The 21092-nt window shown below is 40.4% G+C and overlaps 1 protein-coding gene across 1 annotated transcript in view; it reads left to right on the forward strand.

The window, feature by feature from the left end:
• The window catches only part of C7 (complement C7), a 50944-nt gene that overhangs the window by 21047 nt on the left and 8805 nt on the right, over positions 1–21092 (forward strand). Inside the window, exons 9-15 of the mRNA XM_036068459.2 lie at positions 2148–2258; positions 6070–6236; positions 9033–9261; positions 11329–11500; positions 13443–13530; positions 15927–16059; positions 19345–19536. Of these exons, the coding sequence (XP_035924352.1) occupies positions 2148–2258; positions 6070–6236; positions 9033–9261; positions 11329–11500; positions 13443–13530; positions 15927–16059; positions 19345–19536 (1092 nt within the window). The remainder of the gene's footprint in view (positions 1–2147; positions 2259–6069; positions 6237–9032; positions 9262–11328; positions 11501–13442; positions 13531–15926; positions 16060–19344; positions 19537–21092) is intronic.

Here is a 21092-nt window from a genome sequence, read left to right on the forward strand (position 1 = left end):
TATTAAAAAATTATTAAATACAAGCATTGTAGGAATTTTAATGGGGGAAATAACATGTAGTTAGCTTAAACTTTCGGAGCTTTAAAATATGACAAATAGAGATTAAATTACAAAGGAATTCAAAATGGCAAGAATCCATTATATTCTACTCAAAATTTTTAGGCTCTAAGAAAAGCCAGCCTACTCTTTTGGATAGTACCCTGAAACGTGAGATAGTCATCATCATTGGCTATCCTCAGAGGGTGTTGATTGGGTTTTTGGAATACTTTTTAACCTTATCCATTTCTCAGCTTAAGTAATATTCTTCAAGGAAAAGCTAATGAGGAATTATATTTCAGAAATCAAAATGTTTTAAAGAAGTATTTTGTTTACCTCTGTTATTACCACTCACATTCCTTTAAGAAAATCTGCTCTGGATATCACAAGTTTGCTTACTACATAATTCTTGTAACAATAGCTTAAATTTATCAGAGGCCTTTCTTACAACAGGCAAGTTACATACGTTAGCAATGATCCTCACTACTACCCAGTGAGGGGGCCACTACAATTCCTGTCTTACAGACTGAGAAACGGAGACTCAGTGCTATGATAAGATTCATCCTAGGGCATATAGATTGTAAGGAGGTCTAACTGGCTCCAAAGTCAGCTGAGCTTTTTCCTTATGCTATGTTGTTGCTAGAATTGCCTGATTTTTGTTAGAATCAGTGCACACCACTGAGTTTATGATTTTTTTGACCTCATAATTAGAGGAGAGTCCTCGCCAGGTGTCCCAGTGTGGGAGGGGAGAGGGTGATGTCTCAGTGTCCATTCCTTCTCTCCAAAGACCTTTTGGCTCTGATTTACTAATATTCCAAGTCAAACCTTCTCCTTCCCAACTTTGTTAAGCTGATATCCACAAATCCTTCTCCATCCAAATCACCTCTTCAGGGTCTTTCTCTTCAGTCAAGCCTCTTTACAACCGTGGAGGAGAGTAAGACTTATTACATGAGATTCAGAGGAGATCTTGTAACCTTTCTTCCCTTGTGGGTGAACTACAATATTTTTCTATGTTTCCATTGCCTCATTTTTTTTTCCATTGAGCTTAATTTTTACCAATTAAGATTTAGCCAGAATTTGAACTTTTCTAACTTCCCTGGTTAGAAATGAATGTAGAAGCACAGGTTTTTTGTTTGTTTGTTTTGTTTTTGTTTTTTGTAGCAACAACACAGGCAATGTTTCTTTGGAAAATTAGTCCAGCAACGGCTTAACCTAAATTCAGTTTCACTGTTCCCCCCCTTTTTTCCTTAGTATTTAAAAGAAATGGAGAGAACTTTTTAAAGCTTTCCAAGTTGGTCAAAGTATTTTTTTTGAGTAAAAATTTTACTCTTGAGCAGTTTCTGTTCTTCCTAAAAGTTCTAATTGAAATATAATTAAAACTGCTGAGTTATAATAATATATGCCCCCAGCTGTTCTTTAAGAAATATTGAGATTATTATAGTAGAGTTAGCAAAATTATATGAGAAAAATATATTTTCACACTTTATTATTTTCTATCCTTCTTAAAAAATGCATTGGCAAAACCCTATTTGATAATGAATAGAAATTGTTACATTCTAAGGTTATGAGTCATGATAAGGAAATGTTGGAAACCAGAGATGGTAAGATATTAAAATAGAGAGATTGAGGCAGTAGACCTAGGGTTTTAGGAATTAATTACTGTAGAACCAGAACCCAATTTGGGGTTTCCAGTAGGTGGATGGGGACGATTACATGCTTACTTTTATTGATTTGCTGTATGCCTGAGCAGCTGACTGTGGATGGGTCAAAGATATCGCTCTTTGGGGTGTTCAGTTTCTGTTCCTTCCACTGTTTCATGTAGAAATCATCCCAGTCTTCTCCCCTTTCTGGTCAAAGCTAATAGGAGCCAAAATTTGCATTTGAAAGTAAGTTTCAGACACATGATGCTTCATTCCTAGATATATACATGTATGATTATTTTGTTTAATAACAAATATCAAATATTCCTTTTTCTGACCCTTGACCCTTCTAGAGCTCTTGAGCTCAATAGTAAGACATAACCTCTTATCCCCATTCTCACACCTGGCCGCATCTCAAAAGGAGTTTTTAACAAATGCAAAAATTAAGCACCTTTACAACTTTTCCCTCAGGTCTTAGTTCAGCAGATATGGAGAGATGTACTTCCTCAAGTTTCAAATTTTTCTTTACATCATCAGAGGGCGAATGCCAAAAGCTGGAAGAGGCCTTAAAATCAGATTCAGGTAAATAAGAAAGGGGCAATTTGCTTTACAAACTTAATCTCCATCCCTCTCTCTTGTGGCTAATTCCTGGCCTCCAAGGGCCTTTGAGATTTTAACAGGTGTTCTATTTTATGTTTTTTATGTATTTGGTTATGTTTGCTTCTGATCTCTCTTTCATATGTCATGGCAGTGAGACATCATGCACAGTGGGAAGTTCACTGGTTATCTCTGTGCACTGTAAATGTGTCCTCAGTGTATCCTACCTTTGTCCCCTACGATGACTGCTGGCAATCAAGCTTAGAAAAAGGACACCAGCAGGAGAAGATTCAGTTCCACTCTGACATGGATGCTCAGTGCACTTTTTGGTGCATGCTGCTGCTGGTGCTGGTGGTGGTGGGAGAGGGAGCGGGGAAGGTGGTGTGCTATTCTTTGAGTGATTGAAAAAGGAACTGGAAAAATAAACTGATTTAGATTGTATCTAGATGCCATGTTAAGGAATTGGGATTTCATTCTGATGACAAGGGGTGCCGTTAAAGGATTTAATACAGGGAGTGACTAAATGAAAGATTACAAAGAACATTGTAGAGAAAGAAAAGGGACTGAGAAAGGATAAACTGATAGGATAAGAACCAGGAAAGAGGTGCCTGGCTGGCTCGGTCGGTAGAACATGCGACTCTTGATTTCCGGGTCATTGAGTTTGAGCCCCACGTTGGGCATAGACCCCACTTAACAAAAAAAGAAGAAAAAAATTAAGAAAAACAGGAAAAAAAAAATGAACCTGAAAAGATCAGTAATATTAAAAGTAAAGGAGAAGGAGAGATAAACAGAGAAATTCTAGAGAGAAGCTAAGTAAGAGAAGGACTGGAGACTGACTCTTCATTGAATTTGGTGATTTCAACTTACTGGCCTTACAATGAAGAGATTCTTAGTGTGGTAGCAATGGACTGAGTGGTACTAGAGCTTAAGTTCTCCCAGGGTGATGGCAGAAATTGGGGCAAAGGTGAAGACTGACCCAGGTGTCAGAGTTCTTACCGAGGAAGTGGGGATTCTTGGGATACTGGCAGATGACTGCAGGAAGGAGGGAGACAGAGGAGTGAAACCAGGTTTATTTACTCATTCACCTCCTTCATTCATCAACTGTTTCTGGGGCCTGGGGTATACGGTGGGATTTGTTCTAGGCATTGGGGTACAAGCAGTGGCATGCCCAAGAGAATGCCTGTCTTCATGGAGCTGACATGACAAAGGAGGAGGACAGGTTTTTGAAAAAAAGGGAAATATAGTGATCTGGAAATAGAAATGAGAGTGGGAACTTTGGGAAGCTCAGTAACATGAGCAACTGGAAGCTGCTCACTGATTTTATTTTATTTTGTGTTTAACAGACACATAGTGTTTACTATGTGCCCAGCACACTTTTAAGTGATTTACAAAAATTAGCCAACATATTCTTCCTATCTAAGAGTTAGGTATTATTCATATTCCCATTATACAGACAGTGACACTGAGTCACAGAAAGGTTGCCCAAGATCGCAGTTGGTAAGTGTCAGACATGAGATTCAAGGGCATGACCTTTGGCTTCATAGTCGGGGCTCCTCATTGTCGCACCAGGCTGATTGTCTAGGGGAAGACAGATTGCCAGCTGGAGCAGGGAGCTCACTGAGGTGTGGACACAGAGGCCACAGGCTTAAAAATAAAATGAAAACTGATTTCTCAGAATCTGTAATTCGTAAAAAGGTCTGCCAGTGAAGCCCGCGATTTCTCCAACTTTAGTATACACCGAGATAATCTGAGGAAGCTTGTTAAAATGCTGATTCCAGGGCTTTCCTCCCAGCTGTTCTCTCATACATCTTGGAGCCCAGAAATGTGTAGTCACTCCAGGTGGTTTGGAGTCAGGTCCTGGAGGGACTGGATGTTGTGACACGCTGCCTTCAAAGGGAGACTGTTTGCATATTAAAAACGGAGCTAACCATGAAGATGAGGAAATACTTGGTAATTTATTAAAAACATCAGGCTTTAATAATTTCTGATAAATGTACAGTTTTTGAATTTGAAAAATTTTATGAAAATTTTATGAAATTGCAAAATTTAGTTAAAAGAAGTGAACTGAAAATCACCCCAAATCTGGTCTGCGAGGTAGGAATTTCCAGTCATGACCAGTGTAAAAATCAACCACAAATGGAGACAAAAAGATTTCTGAAATTATAGGGCACATAAATGCGGAAAAGAGTTCAATTAATATTCACTGCTTAGAACACTTTTCATGTGTTAATGTATGCCTGTTAATTAACAGCTTTTTTGCTTATTGTTAGTATTCCAGATGCAATGAACTCCCCCCATTTTATTATGAAAATTTTCAAACAAACAGAAAGAACATAGTAATAAATACCCATATACCCACCTCCTCTATGTAACGATTATTATGACATTTTCCTGTATATAATGGACATATAATATTTATAATGTGGATTATTCAGTAATATATAAATATTACATATTTAAAATATTTATAATTGTACTTGAACCATTTGGAAGTAAATTTCATGATGCTTCATCCCAAAATTTATGCATATATTTTCTAAGAAGGAATACAGTCTCCTATATAACGTAATGCTCTTATTATACCAAGAACATTAAGAATATGAACAATAATTCCCTAAAATCATCTACTTTCAGGTAACGATTGTGGTTTTCTTTTTTTTAAGATTTTATTTTTTAAAAGATTTTATTTATTTATTTGAGAGAGAGAGAGAGAACGAGCATGTGTGTTCCTGTGCATGCACAAGCGGGGGGAGGAGCGGAGGGCGAGGGAGCTGGAGAATCCCGAGCTTAATGCGGGGCTCCATCCCACAACGCTGAGATCATGACCTCAGGCGGAACCAAGAGTTGGATGCTCCACCGACTGAGCCAGCCAAGCGTCCCTTCTCTTTTCTTTTCTTTTTTTTTTTTAAATTTTTTTATTGTTATGTTAATCCCCATACATTACATCATTAGTTTTAGATATAGTGTTCCATGATTCATTGTTTGTGCATAACACCCAGTGCTCCATGCAGAACGTGCCCTCCTCAATACCCATCACCAGGCTAACCCATCCTCCCAACCCCCTCCCCTCTAGAACCCTCAGTTTGTTTTTCAGAGTCCATCGTCTCTCATGGTTCTTCTCCCCCTCCGATTTCCCCCCTTCATTCTTCCCCTCCTGCTACATTCTTCTTCTTCTTTTTTTCTTTCTTAACATATATTGCATTATTTGTTTCAGAGGTACAGATCTGAGATTCAACAGTCTTGCACATTTCACAGCGCTTACCAGAACACATACCCTCCCCCCTTCTCTTTTCTTTTAATAGACATTTTTTTAAAGAGTAGTTTTAGGTTTACAGCACAATTGAGCAAAAAGGACAGAGTTTCCATATACTGTCAGAAACTGAGGCCTCCCCACGATCAGCATTCCCCACCATAGTGGAATGTTTGTTCCAATTGATGAACCTGCATTGACACATCATGATCACCCACAGTGCATAGTTTACGTTCAAGTTCAGCCTTGGTGTTGTACATTCTGTGGGTGTGGACGGATGTCTAACGCTATGTATCCACCATATAGGATCATACAGTGCATTTTCACTGCTCTGAAAAGCCTCCGTGCTCCACCTATTTATTCCTCCCACCCACCACTGCTGACAATCACTGATCTTTTTACTGTCGCTATAGTTCTTCCTTTTCCCGAACGTCATAAAGTTGGATGGGTTGTGTTTTAGTGCTTGATAGACTTTTCACTTTCATATTCTCCTTTTCGTTTCGTTTGTGCATCCTGACTTACTTGATTTGATTTCTCCTTGTGTAGGAACTCAGCGCAACGTGCTGCGAGGGGACCCGTTTGTCAGGGGGGGAGGTTCGGGCTTCGTGTCTGGCCTCAGTTTCCTGGAGCTGGACAATCCTGCTGGAAACAAACAGCGATATTCTTCCTGGGCAGAATCTGTGACTGGTCTTCCCCAAGTCATAAAACAAAAGGTATGTCCTGCTCTGTCGAAAGCAGCACAAAGCAGGCATGTTTCTTCGCACTGGGAAAATGAGATTAAATCAAGGTGGTTAAACAGAGACAGCTGTGATTAGCATTTTCTGTATCCCAATTATGTTTTGTATAGTGAAATGAATGCATACATAATAATAAACAGAAGCTTCATTATCTTCTATGTCCATAATTCAATTGTAAAGGTTAAATGTCTTGTAAATACCAAGAGAAATTAATAACGAAATTTGCATATTAAGCTTTTGACTAAAATTTGATTATGTTTTCCTTGGTCTCTTATTCAGAAGAATTATAGATTCTTGCAAGAGGAAAGCATTTAGGCTTGTCTACTGTCCCATCAGATTACCTTTCTTCCTCTGGCCGTGACATACAGGCTCTTGGAGACGTGTACATTAAGATAGAACAAATTTGGGGGCGCCTGGGTGGCTCAGTCGTTAAGCGTCTGCCTTCAGCTCAGGTCATGATCCCAGGGCCCTGGGATCGAGTCCCACATCGGGCTCCCTGCTCTGCGGGAAGCCTGCTTCTCCCTCTCCCACTCCCCCTGCTTGTGTTTCCTCTCTCGCTGTGTCTCTCTCTGTCAAATAAATAAATAAAATCTTTAAAAAAAAAAAAAAAAAGATAGAACAAATTGGTCTGGCCGAATTTTAGGATGTTTTATTGACACACTCAGTTCTTTTATGATGCAACATATGTGCTTCTAAAAATCCGACAACTAGGCAGAGTTGCACAGTAAAGACCACCTGACTTATGGGGAAAATGGGGTTAAGGACACCAAACTCAAAAACTTATCTGTGATAACTCATTAAAAAAAAAAAAAGACAGACATCAGTAAAAACAATAGCACGGGTTTCTATGTGTTAAATTGTTAAGAAATGCATCTACTACATTAAGGTGGCACAATTCCTAGAAAAAGACTTGAAGCTTGCTGGGTGATGGGAGGGTTGGAGCTTCTGAATGATTGTGAAGCGTTAGAAGGAGAGCTACCAGAGGACAGACAGCTGTAGCCCCAGATGTGGGTGGGTAAAGGTTAGTACAGGCAGTGACCCTGATGATGTCTGAAGTGTGTGTTTGTATGTGTGCGTTTTGTGCAATCCTATCTTGGGTTGTGTCCACTTTTCTGATTTCACCTGGTTTTTCTTGTGGATGAAATTGTACATAAGAACACACAAAATTTGCGATATGATCATAGTGTTCCCTAATACATCCGTCTCAATGCAACAAACTCACATTTTCAAAACAAATGCTGTAGCAGAACTGATTCTCTGATCTGTTCACTGTCATGGGAATTAAGCAATGTCCCAGGTGAAACTTGGATACATTTTACAACCCCCCAAATCACAATAGCTCCTTGAGTACCCTCCTAACACCACATGCACCCACTTGTCTCGGAATAAGGGTGAAGGGAGGAGGGTAGTTTTCCCAGCAGGTCTTATCCTAAAGTGCCACCATCGATATTCACAATGACCTATTTTCAATACCAGAGCCCCATAGCAAATCTTGAAAAATTCGAAATTGTTGATTAGGGAGAAACAGACATTCCTTCTCATTCTCACCTCTGCTCTTCTCCACCTCAGACTGTAACTATCATAGGTTGCTGTGCTAACTCGCTATCGGTGTATGTCCATGCAAGGCCATGCAGTCTGTTCTTTCATAATGCAGTGTAAGAGAGCTTGGGCCGAGATGGAGGGAGATGTGGCTGAGTTTTTGAGTTATCCTCATCCTTGCAGTGATGTGCTGCTGCCAGCTCAGACGGACCTCCACAAGAGCCTGTGGTGCTTATATGTTCCCAACTCCACGGTCATTGGCATTCCAGTGGCAACCTGAGATTGGCCATGGGGAGAGTTCTTATACTGCAGAAACTGGCAAATGCTACAAATCAGAGCATTTTTGCTCTTAGGAGAGCAGATTGTTAAAGCTTAGCCAGCACATCTAGGGTCTCCAAGTTGCTTTTTTTTTTTTTTTTTTTAAAGATTTTTATTTATTTGACAGAGAGAGACACAGCGAGAGAAGGAACACAAGCAGGGAGAGTGGGAGAGGGAGAAGCAGGCTTCCCGCAGAGCAGGGAGCCCGATGTGGGGCTCGATCCCAGGACCCTGGGATCATGACCTGAGCCTAAGGCAGATGCTTAACGACTGAGCCACCCAGGCGCCCACCAAGTTGCTTTTCGTTAGACGTATTCAACACAGAACAATAATGTCTATCTGTTTTATTTTTATTATTTATATTTTATTTTTTGGGGGTCAGCAAAACAAGGTTTATTGAGCGAGAGTAAAGCTTATTGAAAGATAGAATGCAAAGCTCCCAAAGAGGGAGGGGACCCGAGAGGGTTGCCCTGTCTATCTGTTTTAAACTTCTTCAGGGAAAAATAGTCACGGTCTCCATTAAGAGACATGTTAAGTCTCTTAGAGTCAGGGTATTTAATTGTAAATTTATTTGCACTTGCTTCTTCGCTGTAATTTAAGTGTATTTCCTTTCCTTCTGTCCTCTGCAAGGGTGGAAAGGTACTGCCTTCAAAGTAATCTTTCAATAACTAGAAAATGGATGTCCTGTTGGTTTTGAAAAATTTTGTGCAAAATACTTCTTCCTTATTTATTCCTGTTTTTCCTTTTGCCTTGCAAAGAAAGTGAATTGCTTTCTTTTTGTTTGAACAAGAAACAATTGGAATTAACATGAGTGGCTTTTCATTTTATTTTAATGGGGATTGATCCTAAATGCCAGAAGAAAAGTGTTCTTGCCTAAAACCCTGATTACTGACCATGATGTCTTTATCTCTATAGCTGACACCTTTGTATGAGCTGGTAAAAGAAGTACCCTGTGCCTCCGTGAAAAGACTATACCTGAGGCAAGCGCTTGAGGAATATCTGGGTGAATTTGACCCCTGCCATTGCCGACCTTGTCAAAATGGTGGCATTGCCACCGTTGAGGGGACCCAATGTCAGTGCCACTGCAAACCATATACATTTGGAGTGGCTTGTGAGCAAGGAGTCCTCGTAGGGAATGAAGCAGGTCAGTGTGCTGAATTTTTGCTGGTTATGCTGGACACAGTGAAAAGGGAATCACTCTTTCCGTCTGGCCCTTGACATTGTGCTTCTTTGTGTATGGGCATTTTAATTTAGTGTCTCCCTTCCTATTTCACTTCTGGGTTCAAGCTACTGGGTCAAGGCCCTCTGTTGTCTCTGTTTTCCTGTCTTTTTTTTTTTTTTTTAAGATTTATTTATTTATTTGAGAGAGAGAGTGTGCACGCAGGAGGGGGAGGGGCGGGAGAAGAGGAGAGAGAAAATCTCAAGCCAGACTCCCTGCTGAGCATGGAGCCTGAGGGACGCAGGGCTTGATCTTACGACCATGTGATCATGACCTGAGCCAAAATTAAGAGTTGGACACTCAACTGACTGAGCCACCCAGGAACCCCTCTGTTTTCCTGTCTTAATTAACAGACCCACCATGCCCTCCATTGGAATGGATTAATGCCTAAAACACCTCTGTCCTTCCATAGTCATCTCATTAAAGTTTTGTCATAACATAGGTCTGTGGAGCTGGTGTATGCATAGCTTAACCTTTCTGATGGTAAGCTCTTTGAAATATCTCTTTTTATTTTATATTATGTTCCATCAATCAATTATTCACACATACTTTTGGACATCTGCCGAATGTGCCCAACTGAATGCTTGGTACTTTAAGTACCTTAGTACAGAACTATGTGAGGTTGACTTTATGAATAGACAACGTACGAGACAATTTTGTATTTATTTATGTCTCTCTCCTCTAGGAAGCTCATTTCTTAAGGTCAGAACGATGATTGCTTTTTTTATCCCAGAGCCCAACAGGGCTTGATTCATAGAAGTCACTTAGTAAATGTTTGATGAATGAATGACTACATGACTAAACTATGGTTGCTTATAGACAGGCATCAAGAAGGCATCCTTGCCTCCCATTCTCTTCCCAAGTGGCCTGTCTGGTCAATTGAAATTCCACTACTTTGATTTCATTTCTTTGTGGCTTGGATGTCCTGTTATTTGGGAAAATGGAAGCTCCCCCTGCTGGTAAGGGTTGGGGTAACAATCATAATATATCAAGCTATTATTACGCCCTGTTATTACGCTCAGGGGACTACTTTATTAGCTCAATTTCTAATTATGGAAGAAAGCAGAAGGAAGCTCATGGGAAAGTATTACAAAATTAGTTTAGTTTTGGTGTGTGTGATACTGAGGAGTGGGTCACACAAGTAGAAATAGCTAAGGAGCGGTAAACATATCCGTCTATCATCAGGAAGTAATGCTTCGGCGGCATGGTTTCTGAGATCAGTTTCTAACTAGGGAAGCCAAGTTCTTACACTATAGTGCAAATTCTTTCTTGCCTCCCCCAAGGAATATGATGGAGGGAAATTGTAAAAGCAGTGTTAGTGGTGAATCGGCCCTGAATTGGAAGGTGGCCAGCCTGGGCTGAGCAAGTGCCAGTGGACTGAGGGATGTGGACAGGAGGCAGATGCATTTCTCCTGCTTAGGCACTTCCTCATTTAATAGTGCCAGCTCCGGGGTCAGGAGTAGGGAATACCCAGTAGATTATGTTCTCATGCTCATCACTGCTTTTACAATAGAAAGGTTCACAATAGGAACTGCTGTAACGAGAGGAGCCTGGACTCTGCGGTAAGGCCATGTTGCTGTCTGGACGTGGCTCTTGGCAGCCATTAGGGCACTGGGCATGACGTTCAACCACCTTGTCTTAGATTCCACACCTATCAACTGAGAATGGTCACAGACCTCCTGCCCATCTCGATTCATTCTGGAGAGAATTAAATGAACGGTAGAATGTCTGTAAAAGTGCTCTGAAACAGTTGCAAAATAATAAATTTAAGATATTATTGCAAGAAGCTCGTTAATGCAGCCTTAACCTGGACAAACCTAGTCGGGGTGCAGAGACATTCTGGTCATTGTAGAAGACCTCCTGAACCGAGTGAAGGGAGTGGGTGCCCAGACCGTCCCCTCCCCCAGGAACCACCTGAGCGGGAAGCTCAGCACTAAACTCTGAAATCTTCCTCTCCAAGGCTTTCTGAACCAGCTCTCTCTTATCTTACAGGAGGAGTGGATGGGGGCTGGAGTTGCTGGTCCTCTTGGGGCCCCTGTGTTCAAGGGAAGAAAACAAGGAGACGAGAATGCAATAACCCACCGCCCAGTGAGGGTGGGCGATCCTGTATTGGAGAACCATCGGAAAGCAGCCCATGCGAGCATGAGGAGCTGGAGCACTTGCGGTAATAGCGGCCGGACCTCCTGGCAATTGCATAGAACGCAGTGCCCTCGGCAGTAAGCGTGGGATACGTGATTGCCGCTATTCAAAGATTTAGAAGTTAAATGGCGATTTTTATCAGTGACCACTTTGCCTTTAGCAGTGGGGTCACTTGACGGAGGAAGACATGTGTGGCCAACTAGCACTTGTGTGTTTCAAGTTTTCCTGACACAGATGTTACAAAAGGCTGGGTAACTGGGAGGCCACCTGGCCAAGGAGATCTGAGCAGCTTTGGCATCAAGCAGATCCGCCACCTACTTGCTGGGTGACCTTGGGCAAGTTACTTGCCACACCTCTAAAATTAGTATAATCATAGAAGGTAAAACAATGGTAGGGTGTTGTCAGAATTAAATGCGATTCAGCACAGAAAGTGATCAGCACAGTGCCTGGCACATAGTAAGCATTCATTAATAGTTGTACTACTTTTCAGATATACCAATCCTATTCATTCATTCATTCATTCATTCATTCAGGAGTAAGCATAAAGCCAGATGCTGGAGATGGCTAATATCAAGACTGATTAGCCCAGCTGTCTGACACCAACTTCTCATTTGCCAGGACCTTGCAAAAACTATCTCAAAATGCTTAGTTGATGAATTATATCCATCGGTCAGAATTCTTCAGGCCACACCTTACTGTTTTACACTGTCTTTACTAACCTCTTTTGATCAGGGATTGGCAAAACATTCTAGCAAGGTAATTGGAAGGTCATGTGAGTTGAAGAAAGCTATAAGATAGTTAGGTATCTGGTAGAAGCATAGGGAGGGGGGATGCCTTTTTCCTAGGTATTTGGTGCTTCATAATCCAACAATAATGAATATCTCATGACCAGGAGGCTGGTGAGCATATGGAATTATGGTAGGAGGAAAAGATGAGGGTCTCCATTGGAGAAGGCCTCTGCCAGAGTGGCCATATTTCCCCTGCCTCTAGACAGAAAGCTGGAGGGAAAGGAGCATCCTAAGGAAGGAATTGAAGGAATTCTCGCTCTTCTTGGTGCTTAGAGGGGAAATCTCCTCCTGTTCCATACAAAGAGGAAAATTACAACCAAGACTTCACACTTCTGAGTTTCCTCAGAATATGGCAAGCGTATAAGGAACTTAGCTGAGGAGGAGGCAACACTCAGAGGCCATTTGTCATGTTTTCCCTCAGATTTCAAATCTCTGGAGTGGGGGTAATACTGGTGGCATGCTAGCTTTAGAGGTACTACTGAAAACTATTGTTTAATGTTGGATATAATAATAGGAGCTTCGTCTAGAGATGGCCTTGTGGGAGGTAGAAAGAGCATGACTTTAGGAGCCTAACTGACTACAATGTGAATGCAGCCTTGATATTTATTACTTTATAACCTTGGACAAGTCATTCAAACTTTCTGAGCCACTGTTTTTTTCACATACCTCCTAGGGCTACGGTGAATGTGAGTAGAGATAATGCACATTTGTAGAGTGCCTGCCAAGGTACCTAGCACATAATAAACGCTCAATCAAAGCTAGTTACTATTTTTGTGTTACTTCTCTTGCAGGATCGGTGTTATTGCCTTATTTTTAATACAGAATTAATTCTGTGTTAAAGGCATTTCAGAACCAGACAGCAGGAGAAAAAGTAGGTCTGAGACAGGTGACCTCTAGAAATCACATAAAGTAGGTGTGTTGTCCAGTGACTTCTATTTTCTTCTCTTTCTTTTTGTTCTTCATACTATTGACTTACTAGCTATTTTTTGGAAGCTTGAGTTTATATTTGAGTTTTCTAGTACAGGATATGATCAGATATCGATTCTGAGAATGGCATCAACGTATTTATGTGAATGGAGTCCCTTCAGATGTAAATGAAAAACTCACTGTGCTGCAAAATATTTATTATTCTGTGGAAATCCATCACATTAATTATGTTTTGTTTCCTTTTCCTTTCAGATTGCTTGAACCACATTGTTTTCCTTTGTCTTTGGCTCCAAAAGAATTCTGTCCATCACCTCCTGCCTTGAAAGATGGATTTGTTCAAGTTGGTTATGGAAGATATATTATTTTCCTTTACATATATACCCTTTGCTCCAAGTTCTCTCTCTCTACTGATGTCATAATCTATTTCCTTCTTCCATGATGAAACAGCGCTAAAAATAGTTTATATGTGCATTTTAGTTTAGTGGTTTGTGACTTTTCTTCTTTGGCCCAAGGTGATTAGAATTCTGCAGAAGGCAGTAGATCTTCTGTGGTAAGGTAAATCAGTACTGCTGCCCAATGAAATTAGAAATGTAATCATGCCAGAGGGCTGCTGAACATTTCCATTTTGAACACTAAAATAGGAATCCATAAGCAAGTTCTTCAACAAAGAGAACTTTATTCTTGCCACTGAAAAATGTCTTTAAAAATTTTTTTCATAAATATGAGGTTTGGGATGAAATATTGGGTTTATTCCAGAAGCCAGTAAGACATTTTGCCAGTGTTGGTGAAATATGGGTCATTATACTTTGAGCAATTTTCTCGTTCAGGAAGGAACACAAGTCATCTGCCACTTGTCGTTCTAGGGAATTTTTTTGGCTTTGGGGCCATATTAATTCATGTTCTTTTCACTGCTTGTTATGATGAGGCTTTGGCCCCAAGCAGTGAAGTGTCTTTCTGGCTCACATAAGAGATACTGTCCATCAGGACCCTCTCAGTGCTGCCAGTCTTTCTTTCTCCACAAGGATTTGCCTTTCAAATTCCAGGCCCTTAAACATACACTCACTGACATTTCGCTGAAGTTTCCCCAAATGTAGGTAATGGAAATGGAAGAGGTGTGTGTGTGTGTGTGTGTGTGTGTGTGTGTGTGTGTGTAGAGAGAGAGAAAGAGAGAGACAGGGGAATGAACCCAGCCTCTCTAACACTCATATGTCCCAATACAGTTACCACAGTCCATAAAATTCCTGAAGGAAACATAGGTTTGGAGAACAAGGCCAAGCAAACTTGTGTGGTTCAGCAAATTGTGAACTGTTGTCCCAAACTCCAGTGCATGTGTGTCCTGTAAGGAGTCAGGGGTTCTGAACACTGCCCCACAGATGGGCTGCATCACCCAGGGAACTTAACAATAGAGATTGCTGCTTGTCCCTTATCTTCCATTTTTTTCTCATTCTGTATATTTAGGGTAGAGCCTGAGAGTTGTGTTTTTTTTTTTTTTTTTAAGTTTTTACTTATTTATTTGAGAGAGAGAGTGAGAGGGCATGAGTTGGGGGGGGCACACAGGGACAGGGAGAATCAGACTCCCCACTGAGCAGGGAGCTTGATGTAATGGGGCTCCATCCCAGGACCCTGAGATCATGACATGAGCTGAAGTCAGTCACTTAACCAACTGAGCCACCCAGGTCCCCCCCCCCCTAACTTTTAATTGCTACTAGTTGTTCTGATACAGAGTTAAGTTTGGGCACTGTTGAGTTCAACTTCCCCATATAGCAGTCCCCTTTGCAAGGCAAAGGGAGGCCTAGAGACTAGCACCATAACAAATCAAGTGTCCTTCCCCATTTTCTTCAAACCTCGGTATTAACTTGGGCCCTCTGTTTCCTACCAACTCCCATGATGGAGCCAGCCTGGGCTAGGACTGACAGTGAAGAGAAAAAGGCACCATGGGATTTTGTTCTAATACCTGGAGCAGAACAGGTCCAGCTTCCAACCCTCCCCTTGGGGTCATTCCTAAAAGATGAGGAGAGGAACTAAGAGAAACCCCAGAAGAGCATGATCACATCCTTAGGTCTTAGACTTCAAATTCTTCCTTGCTTCACTGTGAAAGCTCACCTCCTGGGATCACAGGCCAACACCAAGTGCTTGAATCTGGCCCAGTCCCAGCAGCACTTCCCAGACAGGGTAGGGGTTGGAGGGTGGAATGGGAGAAGATCAGCGTTCTGCTTCCTCTAAACGTCATCAGTGAGAAACTTAAACTTTCATGCACACGCTGATAGGATCTGAATATTTCTGTCTGTTCCTACTGGCTTTTCTTAGGCAGTATTGCCATGAAGAGTCCATAACATCTTAGTGTGAAGAATTGACTGACAAGTACCTTTCCAAAATCCGAAAACAAACTGTCTTTTCCTGAAACACGGGGGAAAACAGTGACGTGGGCAGTGTCCACTAAAGTAATTTTAGTAAAATGCTTACGACAGTGCTTGGTATCTTGGGGACAATTAATAAATTATAGTAGAGTAGCGTTAATGGCTTTATTTCAATTAATGGTAGTACAAGTGTTGTTGATTAGGACCGTACAGGGAAAAATGTTTTTATAGATAATTTTCTAAATTAGTTATTTGAACTTAGTTTGCCTGATGATTCAAAGAAGGCATGATTGATAGGCCAAATATATCTAAAGAAACATTCTGTTAATGCACAATAGACATACTTTTTTCTCTCTGTCTCTCTTTCATTTCTGTTTAGGATGAAGGTGCGATGTTTCCTGTTGGGAAAAACATAGTATATACTTGCAATGAAGGATACTCTCTTATTGGAGACCCTGTAGCCAGATGCGGAGACGATTTACGGTGGCTTGTTGGGGAAATGCACTGTCAGAGTGAGTGGCCTTGGCTGTAGTGTATAACTTAAAATGAGAGAATCATGGGGAAGAGAATGAATCAAGATGAATCTCTGCTCACTGTGTGGCCCGTGTCTTGACCTCCCTTTCCTGAGAGGCTCATATGATCCTGTCCAGGTTTCAGTTGTGTCTTGAAAAAGCCCTCAGCACTCTCTAGCTGATAGTGCTCCTGTTAGGGGAGGCAATTTTACTGCAATTTTAAAGTTTCTGGTGCAAATTAGAATAGGTCAGGGAGCTCAGGTCTGGCGCAGACCTTCAGAACATCCTCTATAACTCAATTTCTAGGGATGTACCATCATCAGTGTACTTCTTCAAATGCTTTGGGTCCTATTCTGTTCAGATGTAGGCACCTGAGTACATGCTTCTGCTAACCAAGCTAACACTACTGTTGGCCTTCCATCTCACTTGTACTGCAGTGTAAGTTGGTTCGGCAGATGGATAGAGCTGTAGAGACATATTTTTCCTCTATCAGTTGGTCTATGCGATGTGAAAAAAGCCCTAGTGTACACATGTACATTTTTTTCTCTTGGGTATATATCTCTTAGTGAAATTTTGAATCATAGGGTGTATATACATTTAGACTTAGTAGATGCTACCAGTCTCCCAAATGGTTGTGCCAACTTACATCCCTACCAGAATCTGGGAAGCCAAGATAGCTCTGTATCCTCACCAACACTTGACATCATCATTCTTTTAAAAATTTTAGCTGTACTGGTGAGTGTGTAGCAATAACTTATTTTTTAATTTGTATTTTTTTCTGGTAACTATGATGTCATGCCTGTTTTCATGTTTATTGGCCATTTGCATATCCTCTTTGATGAAGTGACTGTTCAACTTTGGGCCCCTATTTTCTGTTTGTCTTCTTCTTTTTGATCTGTAGAACCTCTCCTCTTCCTCTTTGTCTTTGTCTCTGTCTGTCTCTCACTCCTGGAGTCCTTGAGCAGAAATTACTGAAATAGAATGTAAACATTTCCTACCTCGGAGTGATAAAGCCAAAAGTTAGTTCTTCAAAATGTTTAATGAGATGCTTGTGCTTGAAGAGCTTTTTTCCTTTATTGTGAATCTACTGATAAGAAATGGTCCCAGTCTTTGTTCATCTTAAAATGTCTTTATTTTATCTTTGTTTTTGAAGGATATTTTTATTGGGTAAGGAATTCTAGGTTAGCAGTTATTTTACTTAAGGCCTTTAAAGGTTTTATTCCTTCCCTTTTGACTTCACTGTTTTCTAGTGAGACATTTACTCTGAATCTTACTGTTTCTGGTTTGAAAATCTTATGTCCAGCTACTTTTGAGAATTTCCTTTTTTCCCCAGTGCTTGTGTCTCAGAAGTACCTCCACTGTGATGTGCCTAGGTGTGACTTTCTTTGTCTTTACCCTGGTTGATATTTGAAGCACTTCTTGAATATGGCTTTAACGTCTTTTGTCAATTTTAGGAAATTCTTGACTATTGTGTCCTCATTGACTCTGTCCCATTCTTGCTCATTTCTCCTTGTGAGACACAAATGATGTATTTTTTAGACTGTATATATTACCTACATTCTTTTCTTTGTTTTACATCATTTTTCCCCACTCTTTGTTTCATTCTAAATGATTTTTTTTAGACTTTATTTTTTATTTATTTGAGAGATAGCGGGTGAGAAAGAGAGAGCACAAGCAGGGGGAGAGGCAGAGGGAGAGGGAGAAGCATGGGGCTCCATCCCAGGACCCTGGGATCATGACCTGAGCTGAAGGCAGACACTTAACGGACTGAGCCACCCAGTCGCCCTCTCTGTTTCATTCTAAATACTTTCTATTGATCTACCTTCCAGTTTATTAAGTCTCTATACAGTTGTATATGATCCGCTTTTAAGAACTGTTGTGTTCTTAATTTCATTTTCCAATTCTAGATATTTAATTTGTCCACTTTTCTATACTTTCTTATTCTCTGTTGAAATTCTGCACCTTGTTATTTAATTTTTTCCCAACATGTTAATCACAGTTATTTCAAGGTCCGTTGCTGTTAATCCCAATATCTGGACCTGCTGTGGATCTGTTTCTATAGTCTTTTTTGGGGAGTTTGTTTAATTCTTGTCCTTTTGAATGTTAGATTAGTTTTGATTAAATGCCAGACTTTATGTGTAAAAAAATAAAGGAATCATTTGAGGTTTTGGGTGATGTTCTTCTCTTCCTATGGAAAAGATTTGATTTTGTTTCTGGCAAGCAGTGAGGCTGTTTTATGTCTTGTTTACTTTTATTCCTAGGGTGTAGCCATTAAGGGATCCCAATAGAAAGTCTGGGATTTCTCCCTAGGTTCCTCCTTTGTGATGGGAGTAGACTCTAACTCTTGATCCCTTAGCCCTATAAGATTGTTAAAAACTACCAGCTTTTCAGCCCCTGAGCTGCACTTCCTCCTTAGTTTAGCAGTCTTTCAGCTTTTTTTTTTTTTTCAAACTACAGATACCTCAAGGAGAAAGGCATTACCAAATGTTGTAGACTTGTATCTGTTACATCCCCAGCAGCACACAACATAATTGGCCAAATATAGGCACTCAATAGATGCTGTTTTTGAATTAATGAATGAATGGAGTTTCTGATGGAAATGGTAAAGAAACTGAGCAGGATTTTGTAGAATATTGTCCAAAGTCCATTAGAGAGATTGCCAAGATTTTTTTTTAAATCATAAATTATGACTTGCATCCCATAACTATGCATGTTTCTCATTTTTCTCTTTTGCTGTTTTCTCAAGTAGAAGATTTGAGCTAATGAATGTAATCGAGTGAGAAAGACTAGAGATGGAAAACCCAAGACTAATACTTGTATGGTTGTAAGGTTAAAGGTGGTTCTTTAAAACTTTCAGATAGTAAAAATATCTAATTGGATATATGTTAATGATATGCAGATGAATAGTGCTTTTGGGAAAATTTCGGTGGGACTTCACCAGACCCAAGAGAGAAGTGGCAGCTGTGAAAATCGTGGTACACAGCAGCCTGGGCTTTAGGACTCTGTTTATAAGTCTGGTTCATTTTAAGTGGGCACGTTGCTTTGAGGGTAGGGGTGGAGGATGGGAACTGTTTTGGTCTTCAATCTTTCATTGGTCAATTACATGCCAGGCACTGTGGGACATGTCTTTCAGGGTATCCCAGGAGTGAACTTACCTCTTCCTCTTTGTCCTCTAATGTGAAAAAAGCAGAGCATGTGTATTAGCACTATTCAAAGCTATCATTAAAAAAAAAAGATGGCTTAGGAAAGCAATGACCCTTGTATCCTGTTTTCTTTTATCTTTAGAAATTGCCTGCGTTCTACCTGCATTGATGGATGGCATACAGAGTCATCCCCGCAAACCGTTCTATGGAGTTGGTGAGAAGGTGACCATTTCCTGTTCAGGTGGCATGTCCTTAGAAGGTCCTTCGGCATTTCTCTGTGGATCCAGCCTTAAGTGGAGTCCTGATATGAAGAGTGTTCAGTGTGTGCAAAAAGGTGAGTAGCTCATAGGTCTGTCCAAGGACACCTGCACTCAGGTGGGTGAGGGTCCTTGTGACAGTCCTTTATGGCACTGAATGGACATAACTGTGAGTCATTCCCTCCATCCCTGCCCCTCTACAAGAAGGTCAGTTTGTAGACTGGATAACAGACTCTTTTTCACATGGCACAGATCGACTCATGGGATGCAAGGAATGGCAAGGAGAGCCCTGGTGATTCTGAAACTAACTTAAATCCTTCTTACCGAAGATTAGATAAATTTTGGTGCTAAGAAAATAAAGGATTTTTAAAAAATAATTTCTGGTTTTCTCCAGATTTTTGGAATGTACTTTTATTAAGTACAGAGTTGAGTTGAAAATTTATAAAAAATCTATGTTTCACTCCTGGGCTTTCAGAGAGTTTATTAGCATTATTGAAATAGAAAATTTAGAAGCATTTACACTTAACACTGCAAAGCAGAAGTTATTGAAAGCAAAGTGTTGTGGTTTGTACGGATGTTCTTAATAGTGGAAATCCAAAAATTCAGTATTTTGAACACCAAGCAAATTAAAATGATCTTTTAAGAAGCTACGGTAGGAAGAGGTTTAGAAAGCCAAACCATTTCTTTTTAGAGGCATTTAAGGTAGGATGGATTTATTTTTAAAATCATCTCCTGTTTCTTCTTTGTTTACATTTTAAAAAATAAATGGAAAACACATGTTTGTGACAATTAAGAAACAGGAAGGAAGGAAAACGCATTTACATTCCATTTTGTATGGTATTCTTATTTTTCTGGTGAACGACTTTAATCCAATGCTAAAATTTGCCTTTCATGGTGAGGATGAAGTACTAGATTCTGTGAGTGATACCGTCAGGTGAATTCGATGGTCACAGCTAAAGAGAGGGCGGGCTGTACAGAATCCTCTGCAGCTGAAGGTGGACGTGGGCTGTGGTATTAAATATACACACTAATTGTCATCAGGAGGCAGCAGGGCCAGCCGGGCGCCCACCATGCTGGTGCCCATGTGCTCATTAGCTGTCAGAGGTCCACAGCAGAGACAAGTGCTTTGTTTTCTACTGCACTGACACAACAATATGAATTTATCAGGGATATTTGAAGTAATGGACCTGTACCAGGAATTCTAAAATTAAAGAGAACAATGTACACTTGCTGAGGTTGCTCTTTCATTCCAAAGGAGATATTACATACTTGTCTTTCTAAAATGTCTGCTCCAGTCATTTTGTAGCACAATTCAGTATGAATTTTCTCCTACTCAGTAGCAAATTCTATTAAAGTTTCAGTTAAGGGTATTTTTCAGGCCTGCGTGTTTTTCAGAAGACATGATGAATAAGAATAGTAACTTCCCTTAAAATAAGCCTATCACAAATAGAAAACTCCAGGTTTGTCAGCCTCCAAGGCTGATGTTTTAAAATAACTGCTATCAGTAGTTAGTCTTTTTATTTTTATTGCAGTAAAACAGACATAACATAACATTTACCATTTTAGCCATTTGTCAATGTACAGTTCAGTGCATTAAGTACATTCCCATTATTGTGCAACCATCATCAGCATC

The sequence above is a fragment of the Halichoerus grypus genome, chromosome 2 (assembly GCF_964656455.1).
Source record: "Halichoerus grypus chromosome 2, mHalGry1.hap1.1, whole genome shotgun sequence".
NCBI classification, from domain to species: domain Eukaryota; kingdom Metazoa; phylum Chordata; class Mammalia; order Carnivora; family Phocidae; genus Halichoerus; species Halichoerus grypus.